General features: G+C 36.5%; 1 protein-coding gene across 1 annotated transcript; it reads right to left on the bottom strand.

The window, feature by feature from the left end:
• Window positions 1–360: 360 nt before the first annotated feature.
• Window positions 361–14,980, bottom strand: LOC121319803 (pendrin-like). The gene is made up of 20 exons (XM_041257640.1): window positions 14,629–14,980; window positions 13,664–13,803; window positions 13,042–13,152; window positions 12,028–12,209; window positions 9,302–9,466; window positions 8,951–9,103; window positions 8,550–8,632; window positions 7,454–7,601; window positions 6,471–6,584; window positions 5,916–5,993; window positions 5,709–5,804; window positions 5,434–5,540; window positions 5,110–5,179; window positions 4,803–4,895; window positions 4,618–4,713; window positions 4,034–4,270; window positions 2,978–3,032; window positions 2,462–2,607; window positions 2,003–2,074; window positions 361–1,571 (listed from the first exon to the last, which is right to left on the bottom strand). The coding sequence occupies exons 1-20, from the start codon at window positions 14,757–14,759 to the stop codon at window positions 1,548–1,550; spliced, it is 2,301 nt and encodes a 766-aa protein (XP_041113574.1). The 5' UTR covers window positions 14,760–14,980; the 3' UTR covers window positions 361–1,547.
• Window positions 14,981–16,242: the final 1,262 nt, after the last annotated feature.

The following is a 16,242-nucleotide window of genomic DNA, read 5'->3' as shown; positions in this document are numbered from 1 at the left end:
TATGGAAAAGGGAATGTAATTGGACTTTTTAATGTTTTATTTTTTTAGTTTTACTATTCTTTTTTTGTTATTACTTTATTTATTTTGGCCATTTGTATTTTCTTTTAAACTTTGTGAAGTACTTTAATCTTTTAAAAAATAAATATTTTAAAAGTATATCTCTTGTTCTGTGCTCCTTATAAGCATTGCCAGGGTGTTGCTTCCCCAATACTGAATGAACCATTCAGTTTTGCTGTGTTTGATAGCTACCAGATGATATTTCATTTTTAACACAAATTGTGTGGCCTCATTCAAACACACCCTGTTAATTGTAATACATTTTACGAGTGTAAAAACAGACAAATAACATATTCAAATATGTCCCAATTTCTAGTTTATTTGTAACAAATGCAGCTCTTAAGATGTCACAGCAAGTCAGCATGATTCAGATGTACAATAAACACAATACATTTGAGACATTTATTAAAATTGTTGCACAAAGCTATAACTTCAGGTATAAAGTGCAATGTTTTTATTTAAAACCTATTGCTATATTTCCAAAATAACATAAATTAATTAAAACATTTAAATCAAAAGATAAATTCACAACAAGATAGAAATTTGGTTAAAAACAGAAATTAGAGTATAAATGAACGGTACTAATAGTAAATGACCAGAGTCCACTCTACAATCAATATGCAAAAGTTCAACATAGAGACAACGCAACCCTGATTAAAGTGCATTTTATGGTAGTTGACTGATAATCAGTGTTTATTAGAATTAGACATCGGTAAATATGTGCCTTTATTGTTATTTTAAACTTTAAATCTTTAAAATTGCAACTGTATTAACCTGTTTATTTACCCTTTTCCTTTTATTAAAGCTAGATATTCTATGACTGTTCCCATTGTGCAGTTGTGTCCTGGATTGAAACTTCTTGATCTGATAAAGCTTCTAATAAATCATGTAAAATGAATGGCTAAAGGAAACAAACAGTAGTATGGATTCCTGTCACCAGCTCTTCTCATAAGTACAGTATTTTGATATGTAGCATAGGCTGTTTAAAGCTTAGTCTGACACTGTACAGGCCTTGATTCACAGCCAGCAGTGGTTAACTCACAGGGCACAAAACAGCTTCAATGAATTCAACTTATAAATTATATACCTTATTGAATGTCAAAATAAATAATAATGTATTTATATATTTGCTCACCATTTTTATATTTACTATTTAAAAGTGAGGAAAACAGAATATATAATTGTAGGTTTTATGTTGAGTATAAGACATCTACTAAACTAGTCTATATAAGACTCTATAAATGCAGGCCCTTAGTGATCATACCATGTGTATTACTCCATCGTCGGGACATTCTGTATGGGATGCTTAGGAAAATATTGAACAAAGCAAATCCTGTTATTTTAGAATGAAACACAGTTTCATTCTAAAATAACTTTCAGGAAGGAGTCATTTTTTAGGCTTCTTAGCTGATCCAGGTTTTTCAAGATGCTTTTTCTCTTTTGAAGGTTATTGGTCCCATATATTTTCCAAATAAAACAACGTCGTGAATTTAGGAAGCCAGTTTATAGATAGCCTTAAATAGAAACAGAGAACAAGGAGTTGGTTAATGAGCAAGGGTTACTTTCATGATATCTATCAGCAAGCACTTGAAATCATCAAATTCGAACTTCCTGGAATTGACCAAACTGTTGCCTATTTAGAATCAGTGAATCCATGTTGTGTGCACTTCCTTGTGTTTTCTATTGTACAAGTCTTGAATAAAGTGTCTGAATTAGTGGTGCATTTTCAAATAAAAACATATTTCAGTAATCAACTGTTACTGTACTCATTTATGTAGTACACCTATTTAGTGATTAATAATAAATTAATACAGTGTGTAGGGTGTTTCGTATTATAATTTATATTTATATAAATGAAGATGACTTCTCTTACAGTATAAAATAAGAGGCACCTTACACACAAAATATTAACTGACAGTATTGAAAAAATAGATATCTGAATTACCCCTTGATGCTCCTCTAATTCATCAGTTTCAGGAAATGAAAGAGGTTGTTTGGACTCTTTCATCAGAGAAATCTGCAAGGAATAATTGGTCATATAAGTATACATGTAAAACAATGTGTGCTTATCTTTGTGTTACAACAAAAGTTTACATTTGAAGTGTTTGGTAAAATGTATATTTTTCTAATATGGTCCCATGCTTAGGAAAGTTTGTCCACTTTAAAATAAGAAAATGCATGCCCAAGCTCCTCATTCACTGTGCAGAGCATACAAACTGAAACTACTGGCTTCACTGACTGGGCATGACTCAAATAAAAATAATATGAGGAAATTAAGAATCTGTACCAATCCACACTCTTCCCAACCATCCCAAGAATTGTGACAGAATTCCCACCAGTAATCTTCTGAATCACAGACAATTGTTCTGCCTATTGAATGATCAAGACTGATAGGAACCCCTACCTTCTCAAATATTGGATCTTGAACGTTGCCATACGAAGCTTTCATCTGAATGAAGAGGACAGCGTCATGAATAGTCAGGAACAGAATATCTTTCTTTATGGTGTCATCAAAAAAGCCACATGCTTCCATTTTCTGGATAATTTCATCTATAAACGAGACGAAATACTGTCATCAACATGGAATATACGTTTTCCGTTTTTATGTACATAGCCTGTGCTGATCAACTGAATAATAATAATTAAAAAATCTGATTTGCAATGACCATAAAAGAACAGTATAAATGATTTGCACTGGTAATGCACTTGTATTATTGTTTACTCTGTTGGTAGATCACAGGGTCATACAGAGTGCTTGGTCAGGGTCAGAGGATGAGCAAAAAATACACAGAATAAAAACATAAAGATCAGTAAACATGACAAAAAGCTGAACATGCTTTTCTGCTTTTTTGGTAGCTGTTTTGTTTATAGTTTATCTTTTTTGGTATAACCTTTTGTAAACTGTCCTTTTGGTACATACCATCATATCCTGCTATGTACACATTTACATCTATCCGCATGAATTCTTTCACAATCTGCAATATTGGAAGAAAAACAAAACATGATTTAGTCTTTTATAGTTGATCAATAGGAAGAGCTGTCTGTCTCCTGTGATACAGGAAAAACTATACAATCAATTCTTTTCAAAACAGCCCCTTGTATCACAATGTACAGTACTGTGTGCCATCAGTTATTTCATTCATAACTATAAATTACTCAATAGTGGTATATGTATTTGTGAGACGATGCCGCTGGTTCTTTGGTGCATGTGTGCCTTTAATAAAGCAGCCGGGCTATGTAACAGGAGATGCGTTGCATTACTGATCAGGTAGGCTCGCTCAGCGCTGAGCTGTTGGGGAGGTTCAGATTGGCTAGGGTGTGTGCCGGGGAAGCTGTGCAGAGCTCAAAAAGTGTCTGTGCTACAGCTCGAGACACGGCCATAGCCATATAGACGTGCGCTGAACAAAGGATTGCTGTGTTTTGATTGATGTTGATTTATGTTGTGTGGCAGAGTCGTATCAACCCAGGAGCTGAAGCTATGGAGCCAGCACTAACCCTGGGAGGATTTACCCCTGCACACGACCACAACCCAGGAGAGTGTCCGCACCTCGGGATTAACTACTATGGAACCCTTGAACTGCAAGACGCTGCTTGTGAAGGAAATGCCCAGCCGAGGCCGTATGAAGAGGCAGGAGTCGTTGTATTCCGGAAGCTCAGGAGTAGGTCAGTTTAGGGGATGTTGATCTCAGTGTATAGAGAGGGTTTGCGTAGAGTAGATTCCTGCAGCATGACGTTCCTTGTAGTAGGACTAGCGTTTGCCTTGTGTGGCAAACTTTTATTTACAGTTTTGTTTTGTTTTCTTTATTAAATGTGACACTAGGGTTACCAATGGTGGTACCCTAGTGTCAGCACTGGTGTTTATTAAATCTGTGTGCCTGTGCGGCATATCAACACCCAGTGCTGTGTGTTGCTCTCAGTCTCATTGAATCTTAGTTGGGCAAACTCAAGAGTTTCAAACCACGAATGATTTACATACCAATTTCAAGCCCTTGACTGATACCACATCAAGGAAGGAGACTGCACCAAAATCGATGATGAGGCTGTGAATGGTAACTTTGGGCACGATCACTTTCAGTGGAAGGTCAGAGTTCCAGTCCACTTGGATTTCCATCTCCTTTGTGGGCACTTCAACATCTTCTGCCTCTTCTGGTTCCTGCTCTGGATCACTTTCAAAAGCTTTGTTATCCACACCCAGATCTGTTAGCACGCCATTCTACCATTGAGAAAAAGAATTAATTACTAGGGTTTGGCTACTTTTCAATACAACCACCAAACACATAATCTAGAAAAGGTCATAAACATTTTTCAGTGTTAAGCTAAAGATACAGTTCAGTACTACATCCCCAAAAAAAATAAAAAATAACATGTTTTAAATAACACAAAATGGGTTTGCTAAAGGAAAACACACAATTTGTAATAAATGTATAATTTGGAGCAAAACATTTTGGGTTAGTGTTCTTAACTAAACACATGACCTTTGTAGTTTATTTTACATTAGAGCATTTTTCTTCTTTTTTTACATAGTAAATGAAGAATCATGTTTAGGAAATTGTACTGCACCTTTGTGGATCTTAACTTCCCCTTTTTGATAAGCTTCTGAATCATCTTCAGTGCTTTATTTCTCTTTCTAAACACTCTGACTGCATCAAATCCCACCTGAAAGGTTTAAGCAATTTTACAAATCAATTTCAACCAGATTTATACATTTTAAAGTGTTGGCATTTTTTAGTGGCTTAAAAACTTACAATTGCTTTCAGACGATCTTTAAAAAAATCCATGTTGGCAAAGTAGATCGGTGCATTGCATCTGAAGATCTTAATTCCAGATAGTTCTTCAATCTGTGAAAATAAGAATGAGTTGGTGAGCACTTAATAGTGTATTATATACATTGTAACATCATGTGTATTGTAGTACTACAATTACTTAAAACAATCTATTGGAATACCATCTACTATCTTGGTCTAATGTCTGCTTCAAAGACACCAGTGTATACATGTATTTATTTCAACAGAAGGAACCGGATATATTGCTACAGCAATACACTTTTCTTACATTCTTGTAGTCCTTTATATTCTTGTAAATGTCAGTGCCTGGAACATTCCCAAGAGCAGCACATGTGGGGCTGGGGTAGTGGGGAAAAAAAGATACTCATCATAGACATTAATTAATGACATTCAAATTCCTGGGTTAAAGGTCATCCGTGAAATATCAAACACAATGCACCTCTGGAGTGGGGTTTGTTTAAAAACAAAAGTATGTTTTTTTTTTTCAGTTACTGTTCATTGAATTAGGCCCTTGATATGTCACGTCTCAGTTTTAGATCATATTGAAAACCATTAAGAGGGTTTATCACACAACAGCATAAAAGAGACTTACAACTGTGTTCTGATCACAACTGTGGCGAGCTCAAAGACAAGACCTGCCAACAGCCCGAGATCAAGACCCAGAATTATGGATGCAGCACACGTCACGACCCAAATAATCTAGAAAAGAAACAAAATGCAAATTCTCTTGTGAATGGTAGAATGTGTAGTAATGCAAACAAATACTTGGTGGAATGTTCTCTTTGTATTTCTGCATAACATTTATTTCAACTACAAACAAGGAATATTAGTGCTAAAGAATGGGAATGAGATTTCTGTATAACTCACAGAGTCAGTCTTGTTCTGCCTCCAGAGGCGCGGGACGTCAACGACCTGCATGAACATTCCTTTAAGGTTGGCAATGACGATGGCTGCCAGTACAGACTGCAAAACACGTCAGCATGAGTGTCAAATGCCTAGCAAGGGGTTGGGTTTGGTACTGTAATTCAATTATATGATTTTAATAGCAGGCAATCTGAAATAATTGAAGGGTACCTTCTGCAGAGGCTCCAACAGTTTCCCCAGAGCGACAATTACAATAAATACTATAGAGACAGAAATAAATCCAGCAATCTGCCAAAGAAAAGCATGTATTATTTTTAAAATATGAATATTTAAATAATTATTTTCAAACTTAAAAAAGGCTGGGAAAGTAAAGGCTAGGAGAGTTTGGAGTATAAATAATGATGTTATGGGTAGGTACTATATATATATATATATATATATATATATATATATATATATATATATATATATATATATATATATATATACACACATATATATATGTGTGTGTGTGTGTGTGTGTGTGTGTGTGTGTAATGTTAAACAAAAACAAAACAAAAACAAAAAACTGCAATTTAATGCTGTTTGTTATTTATTGGCTGAAAGTGTAGTTTGTTGAATTCTCCCAATACCACAGGTACTGAGTGACTACTACACAAAACAGCTCAAGGAACTCAAAATGTCCTATGCATATTAGTGCAAAATTAAAAGGAAAAACAAATAGTGTAACAGTGCTTCATACAACATAAATGATGCAGATATTACCTCAGTCTGTCCACCAGTGCTCTCCTGGACAGCAGTTCGTGACAATGCTGTGCAGCCAAAAAAACCAGAGAAAGATCCTCCAAATATGTTGCTGACACCAAAGGAAACAAGCTCCTGTAAAATGAAACAGTCAGTTTGTTCCTTTGCATACTGGAAATTTCCTCTACTCACTGAATGAATCATGCGTTAGGTTTGCTAATGTTTTAACTAAAAATGTAAATGTAGCTACAGTTATACAGAACCTTGCTTAGTTTCTAAGAATGCTAAATTACAATAGCACATTAAAAAGCATGATCACCTAACGAGATTTTTTTGCTTGAAGTTTTTTTTTTTTTAAATCTATATATATATATATATATATGAGATACCAGGGAGGGGGTTAAAATCCTTCCCTGCTAAAAACCTTGTGAGAATGCACATTTGGGTGTTATGGGGTTTAATTGTGTAACTGTTGTATTGTTTAGTTATCCCCTGCACCTGGTGGTAATTGTAAATCAAAGCCAGGTGCAGGGTATTTAAGAGAGGCAGCCAGTCTGCTCAGGGCTGCTGCTGAGAGAAGAGCCTGAGTGTGTGTGGGAGCAGTTGTATTCAAAATAAGGTATTGTGTGAAAGTTTTATGTTCGGGTCAGATAAATGGCCTAGTCGTCTTGTGTGTTAGTTAGGGATCGCCTGGTGAATGTTTAGTTAGTGCTCCAAATAGGAGCTAGGTGTTTGTTTTGTGTTTATTTCATTTTGTGTTTATTAAGTGTGTGTGAGCACTGATCAGTACAATCCTGTGTGTTGGGTTGTGACTGTGAAGGGAGAAGAACCAGTGAGAGCCTGTGTGGCGAGCAACAAGTTGACTCTAATTAATTAATATATATATATATATATATATATATATATATATATATATATATATATAGCCTACTTAAATTTCATGAAATTCCAAGTCCATTAAGACCATTTAATGCCTCTATTGTATTCATATACTCTAGACTCACCTGATTGCCATCAATTTGATAATTATGTTTTGTAGCATACACCTTTGCCACTGAAACAGCCACAGCATACCCCACCACAGCTGTAGAGAAACACGAGCCTATCATGTTGGCAAACATTGACACATCAGGAGGTTGAGGGGGTAAAAACCTAGTAAAGGAAAACATACGTTAGTAATATAATTGTCAAATTTACAAACTAGCTACAGTAGTTATAGCTTCAATTACAGATAATTACAGTACACTGTTTTCCCCCCCCCCATTAGCTACAAATGCAATGTATGCACAGTGGTAAAAGTAAGTTTCTCTTCGTGTAGCATTGCTTTCCCCCACTATAAACAAATCCAACACGAGCTTACATTGTTTCATTTTTGTTTTTAACAACATAATTTTGCAGGGCACCAAATAAATAGTATATCCTTTAGTTAAAAACAATTAAACAAAACAAAAAAGAAACACTAGCCCTTACACTGAAGCAATATGCCTCAACCTTGTGCGCATCAATGGCATAAGAGAGAGGGATTGATTATAATCATGATGACTATGCAGTCATCTCTATAAAAATCTTGTGTTCTCTGGTTGGTTAGTCCTCTACCTGGAAAACCGGGGTGAAGAAATGATCTTGATAATAAAGTTAGCCACTGACTACAGTACAGCAGCAACTACAGTACATGTGAACATCCAGCTACCACTGCCTCAGTTGATTGTCAAGTAATATAACAAGGGTATTCAATGAGCCCTGTGGCTGCGGACAATAGAATACAAGGGGAACAGGCTGGTTTAAGAAAGCAAATCCAAGCACATAATGCAGTGTAAGTTAACAGGGAGATACTGTACTGTTACACACAGAGATACTGTACGGGTACACACGGAGATACTGTACTGCTACACACAGAGATACTGTACTGTTACTCAGAGATACTGTACTGTCATTGTAAAAACAAGTCATGATTCTCACGCATATAATACACACACAAAATGCAAATAGAATTTTGAAGATGTTCACATTTATATTCACACCCTTATATCAACCTAATTATCCACACACCTCTAGCTTCAGGTGTGTGGTTCTTGAGGAAGAAATCAAAACATTACATACCCTCTTGGGATGTTCTTGACAATGGAGGCATGATATTTTGCCTCAAGATTAACACCATATGAGATCCCTGTAGCTACAATAGTCTGCAATAGAAAACATAGTATGATACTGGAGCTGTCATTACACACTTACTTAAATGTATTCTGAACTTTTATACCAGGGTAATATGGTTCTTCATTCAAAGCACTGTTTAAATATACATGCTATGTTTGGTGTTTTAGTTTAATAATATTTAAAATCTTACCAGATAAATGTCAAATACGTATTTTAAACAAAGGAAATTACATGCAGTGTATAAATCAGTGAAGAGTGTTTGTTCTTTTTTACTACACTGGACATTGTGTCTATGTTGCTTGACTGCAAACACTACCTGTGCAACATGCAGTTTTCTCAGATCTTACCACAAACAGTTCAATGGGAATAGGAACTGGAATCTTATGTTTGAATCGATCATTGACTTCCTTTACTGACATCACAATGATTAGAGTCAGCAATCCTGCAATCAGATCTGCAAAGTTGGTTTTGCCAATGTTTTTAAATATGTCTATGATTGTCTGTGGAGAGAAGGGATACATTTTTAGATGAGACATTTTAACCTTAAACTCAAAACAATAACAATAACTGAACACCTTATACCTGTAAGGAAATTGTTTCATGTTAGTTTTGCAATTTTTCTTTTATCCATTCCGGTAAAATATGTGAGGAAACTTTCCAAACTGGGACAAGTATATATAATTAAAAGCAGTACTCACATATATAATAGATAGAACTCCATTGTAGTTCCCTGTTGGTACAGCCAACACCAGCTTGACTTGCGATACAGTCACTTGGAAGGCAGCTGCGGTGGTGAATCCTCCAATCAACGGATCTGAAAGGTACCGCACCAAAAAACCAATCTGAAATATTCCCATGATCAGCTGAAAAAAAGGTTTATATAAAAAAAATGTATTAATAAAGCAATTGAATCACAATACACATCTCAAAAGAAGATCTCGAAAATAAGTAAACGGATTCATTATTGGATACTTGACTAATTAAATCCAGGAATAAGTATCTGGTTCTATAATGAAGCAATTGTGCCAGTGTTACACCAGTTAGGAGTTTGTTTGCTGCAAGTACAAGAGGTCACAGAAAGGACAGAAATGGTCCGGAACCTTCTTGAAGAAGTGAAGGCAAAGTTTCTAACTACAAAAATTATGATGAAACGGGGCTTCTTATTTCTGAAAAGGACTTTTCAGTTAAGGACTTTTACGGAACCAGGCTCTTATACCCACAAAGGCTAAAACCATTAGAACTTGACTTATTACCTTATATGAAAAGGGCACCACAGACCTCTACTTGTAAAATACTATATAAACCCAGCCTGAGACTGAGGACCGTGGGGAGAGAAGCCAGGAGACTGCTCTAGGGTGATAATTACCCGCCGTGTAATAAAAAGGACCGTTTGGACAAATAACTCTAAAGCATGAATCGCACAGGTCTAAAAATCAGATGTCCTCATAGTTGGTCATAAGTAGAGGATATCTAGTAACCTCCCAGACGTGGATTAGTTCCCCTCAAGAAAATTAGCAAATGCAAAATGAAATGCAAAGTTGTGGCCAGAGAAAGGACATTTATACATGATTTGTAAACAGTGAGCTGGGTGTAATTAACTAATATTGCTGTACTTTCTTTTTCAAAGGCTACAATAACCACTTCATCCTTTGTGCAACATTATTTGAAGGTATTTTCAACTGATCCCCAGTTGTACCAATTTTAATATTATTGTGGTTTATTGGAAAAGCTGGTATTGCTTTGAGGCGAATACCCCGGAAATGTTTTATCAAATCTAAAATAACTCTGTCATGGTCGATTCACACAGGAGTAAAAAGACACAGGAAGTCTGAGTTTGAATTTTTATAGGTCTTGATGTCCTGTAAAAAAATCAGAGCATCTCTGAGAAAATTATCTAGGATAGAAAGAGACTCACAGATGTCTTTAAAAACCACCTGTTTTTGTGATGATTTTTAGTCCTGTGCAAATCAGGCTTAAATTTACTGCATTACGAAGGATCCAAAAGACTGTTGGACCACATTTGTGGTTGAAGAATTAAAGAAGAAGACAACGCACAAGGACTGTATTGATCCTGTTGGGAATTGAAGAATCAGCACTGAGAGGACTTCATAGTCAATTCAACAAGCCAAGTTCCACAACCAGATGACAAATGAGTCAGTGTTGCCTGGGACTGTGGAGTATAATGTTACATTCCCCAAATTAAACCTAATTGGAGTAATTAACTAAAATTACAACATTTATTAAAAGTAACTTTCAATGAACCTTGATAAGTAACTGAAAGTTATATTCAGCATGGAGAATCCACTTAAATGAATGGTAGTGAATGAATGATGATGATAGCGATTGCAATTGCAGATGATTTATGACTGTGAAAGGCGCTCAGGACCCGAGTGAAATATAATTTGGCTGGAGGTCTCATCCGCGGGTGCACGACAGCTACCTGCGCGAGGCCGGCTGGAAATACATGAACAGTTACATGTATACCAGTACCGTAGAGAGGATGTGGCTATGAGCCACCTCCCCCCAAAAGACGAGACTGCCAAACCATGAATGGAGAATAATAAATAATAAACGCACCCCATAATTGCCAAGATGAAATTGGCTGGAGGCCTCGTCCTTGGGTGCCTGACGGCTACCTGCATGAGGCCGGTTAGAAAAACATGAATAGTTACATGCATCCCAGTGCTGCAGATAAGAAGTGGCTGTAGCCACCTCGCCCCGAAAAGACGAGGCCACCAAACCATGAATGAATAATAATAAATATTTAACGCTCTCCACAGTGGCACTCTGTCACCTAACCCCCAAATATTGAATTTAATTAAAATCAGCTGCTGAGACATGGCCCATCCCCCAGAGCATGACTGTGCCGAGGGAGAGAGCCCAGCCTCTCACTCAACCATGCACCCTGCAGAACTACTAAATACGAACCGCTCAGCACTCAAGTAAGGAAAAAACCCCTACTCACATATTTTAAATTTTTTTAGGGGGAAACCTCAGGAAAAGCTAAGGGCTGCCCTTCCTCCAGGCTTTAAGTGGTCAACTTCCGTTTCGGCTTCTCAGCGCTTGACTGAGCAGCCGAAAGAAGCGACAAGAACGAATAATACAACCAAGTTTACAATTACCTCATGTTATTTATATGAAGCACTTTTAAGTAATCTTGCTACTGGTAGACAAGTATATTTTGATAAATTAGATTAAAGGTTTGATGTTGTTGATTAACTTTTGATACATAGTTCATGTTTAAGACTTTAAGATTTCTGCTCTTCTGTATTCAGTAAACCGCTGCTATTAATTGAAATATCCTTGTGTCTAGTGTGGATGTTCATAGTAAGTCCTCGATCTCTGTGAATTTAAATAATATTTCAGATTGGATGCTACTCAATTGTTACTAAACATACAGTATAACAGATACATGGTACATTACCAGAAGAATTCCCATGAGAACTGTCGCGGTGTTGGACACTAGAACTCTATATTCATTCATGGCTGCAACATCCAGTGTTGTTCCATTGAGCCCTGTGCTGTTCCCCTTAATCTTGAAATTCTCATCTGGAGCCATGGCCAGGACTATTGAGCCAAGCATCAGACTGGTCACAGGAAAGGGACCTGTAGAAATGAAAGAAAACTAAACACTTACCTAGGTAACATACTATAGTTTCTCAGCATTACATTTATTACAGTATATATTGAAATAGTGTATCATGTTAATTTGTTAATTTATGCTTTTTTTTTTTAATTTAGTCGTCTTTACTTCCTCCGAAACGTGCTCCTGCCAATCCATCATTTTCCGCACTGCGGATCCACAGCGAGGCCACCAGACCTATAGCTCCAGAGGACAATACAGATCTGGCGGCTCCACTGCAGAACCACAGGCGCCCTATCAGCCACAGGGGATGCACTTGCACGGTGAGCCGTGGAATCCCCTGCCAACCTAAGCCCTCCCTACCCAGCCTGCGCTCTGCCAATTGTACGCCACCCCCGAACTCCCGGTCACGGTCGGCTGTGACAAGAACTGAAGGTGGGAGCAACAGAACACAACTCCGAATGATTTCAAACACAGTCACTTAACAATTCAAATGAGATGTGATGCTATCTCTACCTCAGACAAGCGCAAAGCGAACCTGCGATCCCCAGACTATAGGGTACATCCTGCACTCCACATGGAGCGCCTTTACTGGATGCGCCACTCACAAGCCCCATTCATTTATGAATTTATGGTAACACTAGCAACAATGCATATTATTTCTCTATCGAATTCCCATGAAGTGTTTGTGTATTTGCCATTTCACTTGCATTCTCATAAACACATACAGTGCACAGTTTAAACCATGGCTCCTGAATGCCATTCTATAGTGGTGCTCTGTATTAAGCTGCCTGCCTGTCTTTGCTCTCTGCCTACAATGTGCATTCTACCTTGTATAGACTGTAAACTACTTACCAATAGAAAGATGTCTCGATGTTCCCATGAAAAAATATGTCAGAAACTGGAAGAAGGATGCGTAAAGACCATATACCGGCGGGACTGAAACCAGCAATGCAAAGGCCAAACCTGTGCAACACAACACAGGTTAATACATCACCAACTGCTGTCATTCAAACAACATCTCCATAATGGTACTTATCAATTAAATCAATTAACGTTCAACAGTTGTGAAAGAAGAAAATAAGATTAACACAAAGCTTAATCCTATTTAATTGCAATTATTCTTCACTGGGCTGTCTGATTTTACCAATGTAACCTTTATAAAGATTTACTGCTGCGTACCGTAGTGAAAGCATAATCAATATATGATATAGGCATCGTAAAAGCAAGGTAAACTATACAGTGGTATGAAGGGAAGTTACCAAGCTCAGAAGGAAAAGGACATTTGAAATACAGTAAGCTTCCAGAATGGTTCTTGAACTTTTAAAAAGCTAGGCTAAATGTGCTTGTTTAAAATAATTATCTGTGCATGGCTTGGAATACAAGGTGCTTTACAAATTGCATATTCTGTTGTAAAAAAAAAAAAAAGACAATATTATTAAAATGCAACTGTATAAACAAAAGATATGCTATTTACCCTGTAAAGTAGCTACAAGTCCAGTACTGATTCCTGAGACGATGTCTTTCGGCAGCCATTCCTTTATTTTGTATTTTGGTAGCCAGTCTAAAATGGGCAGCAAACCCTTTGTTATGTCCTTGGCCCTTTTGGCTGAACAGCTTAAGATAATCAGACATGCAATTTATTAGGAATGCACACAGCAGACTTTAATTTCATTAAAACATTTTTATGTATTAGAAAATAAGATACTGATCATAAACAAAATTAAGTATTGCAGTAATGCATCATTTCTATTAAAATAATAGTTCCAAGTGTGAGTGACTATAAGCACAGTCTCCTTCAACTTTGTGTGTTTGTAAGTGAAACATTTTTACCTCAGATAAGGTGCAGTTACTGTACAAAGAGAAATACGTGCACTTGCAACTAAATCAGGACTCTGGCATTTAGTTTACTGGGATTCTCATATTTCAATTTTGATATGAACTCTTATGTGTGAAAATGAAATCCATGCAGAAACAGAAACAGAACAGTGAACAGTTTAGTGAAGACAAAGGTTTACAACTCTGGTGTATGAAGGATATTCCACACTAGACAATTCACTGATTAAAAACTGGACACTGGTTTAATTGGTTCACTTAAGTAATTGAGAGTATAATAAGAACAAATACTTTGACTACGAACGGCCCTCTGTATGAACAACTGAGATACAACCGTGGTGCTTCTAGTCCTAGTCTTATCCAGTTCTAAATTATTAAACTGAGCCAACCAATGAACCGCTCACCAGGTGCTATAGGAATGAAAATGTTGATTATACCTTTTTAACTTGCTGTGGAATACCCCTTCACTATAGGAGTTCCATACCCCTCCTTAACTTGCAAATGCCATGGTAGGCTTGTCTTTTTTCTTCATCTAATTTAGGTTTTGTATATAGCATGAAATACAAAAAAACTTTGTAGTCATGAAAATACAAGGGGTTTCATTACCTGCATGATTTTTTAAATCGTTCCCGAATGGTTTTAGGAACCCTCGCCTTTGTTTCATTGTCCTCTTCAAACGAAGGTTTGGAATAAACTGGTCGAGCAACACAGTAATTCTGATCAGGAGGCAAATCCATCTTGATTAACTCTTATATATTGCAAGAAAAATGTAGTTATTCTACAAAATACACACAAAACTCTCCTTTGAAAATTAGACTAAACAATATATGAAATTCTGTCCTCTTCTTGGAACAGTACTGTTACAGTAAATAATTTTAACAATAACACTAAATCTTTTCTGTTGTTGGAATCGTTAGGTATATTAAGTAAAACTCTGGTACATTGACTTGCAGGGAGGATGAAATGTGCAGTTCAAATCCTTCAGGCATTTATATAGCTTTCTATGTGATGGCTGGTTTTGTGAAAACAAAAGTCAACTGGCACTAGTTTGAGTGAGATTTGTTTCAAATGTCAACCCTCCCCCATAACTGACCAGTGCTGATTTAGCATTGCATTTTTGTTCTAGGAACAGGGCATATTTCTGATCTTTTTTTTTTTCTTAAACCCCCTTTTTATCATTAGCTCACCAGCCCCTTTTTCATCTCACAATCACTTTCAATCCCACAGAAAAGAAGAAGAAACTGTCCAATGTGCACCATTTTTGTGAAAGGAAAATAAAGCTTTGTTACAAAACTGGTCTTCAAATCTACTTTTTTGGTTACTGAAGGTTTTTTTTTTTAAACTGGTTTTATAACATTAAATTATCTTTCACAAAGTACAAAATGGATTATAGATATTTATAAATATGGCCAATTATGGAGTAAAAAAAGCTATTGCATTCCAGGATATTGGGGAAAAAAATTTCACCTAAGCTTTTAATACTTGATCCCTGAACAAGCAAGTCTACTGCTCTCTTTCTTTATATACAGTCACATACAAAAGTATTTGGGCAGTGTAAAAAACAAATAGAAAAATCACAAAGAAAGTGATTTCTATAATTTCTCATTGTTCTATTGAAAGGTATAAATTAAAGTAGAGATTCAGCTTCATAATAAAACAACACATTGGTACATAACATGCATAAAATGAAAAATAACATGCAAAAACAAATTTCATGCTTTGACAAAAGTATTTGGGCTCCCTTACATCAGTGTTTTGTGTGACCATCCTTTGCTTCCTTTACAGATTTCCATTTTTTTTTGCATTTTGAAACCAGTTCAATGCATCTTTCCGGAGATATTTCTGTCCATTCTTCAACACATACAGCTTTGACGTCTGCCATCGACTTTGGTTTCCTTTTTGCAACAGCAGCCTTCAAGTGAATCCATAGCATCTCGATGGGATTCAAGTCTGGGGACTGAAATGGCCAATCCATAACTGCAATCTTCCCTCATTTCAGAAATTCCTTTGTAGACTTTGTAGTATGCTTAGGGTCATTATCCTGCTGGAATATAAACTTCCATCCAATAAGCCTTCTAGCACTGGGTAACAAATGAGAGTCAAAATGTCTTAATATTTTGCAGCATTCATTGAACTTTTTACAATACAAAGGTCGCCAGTGCCTGAGGAAGAAAAACAAGCCCATACCATCACACTACCGTGTTTAACACTGGGCATGAT

This window comes from Polyodon spathula, chromosome 8, assembly GCF_017654505.1.
Source record: "Polyodon spathula isolate WHYD16114869_AA chromosome 8, ASM1765450v1, whole genome shotgun sequence".
Classification (NCBI taxonomy): Eukaryota; Metazoa; Chordata; class Actinopteri; order Acipenseriformes; family Polyodontidae; genus Polyodon; species Polyodon spathula.
The sequence above is the reverse complement of the archived record's forward strand: the minus strand, read 5'-3'. Positions and strand labels throughout refer to the sequence as shown.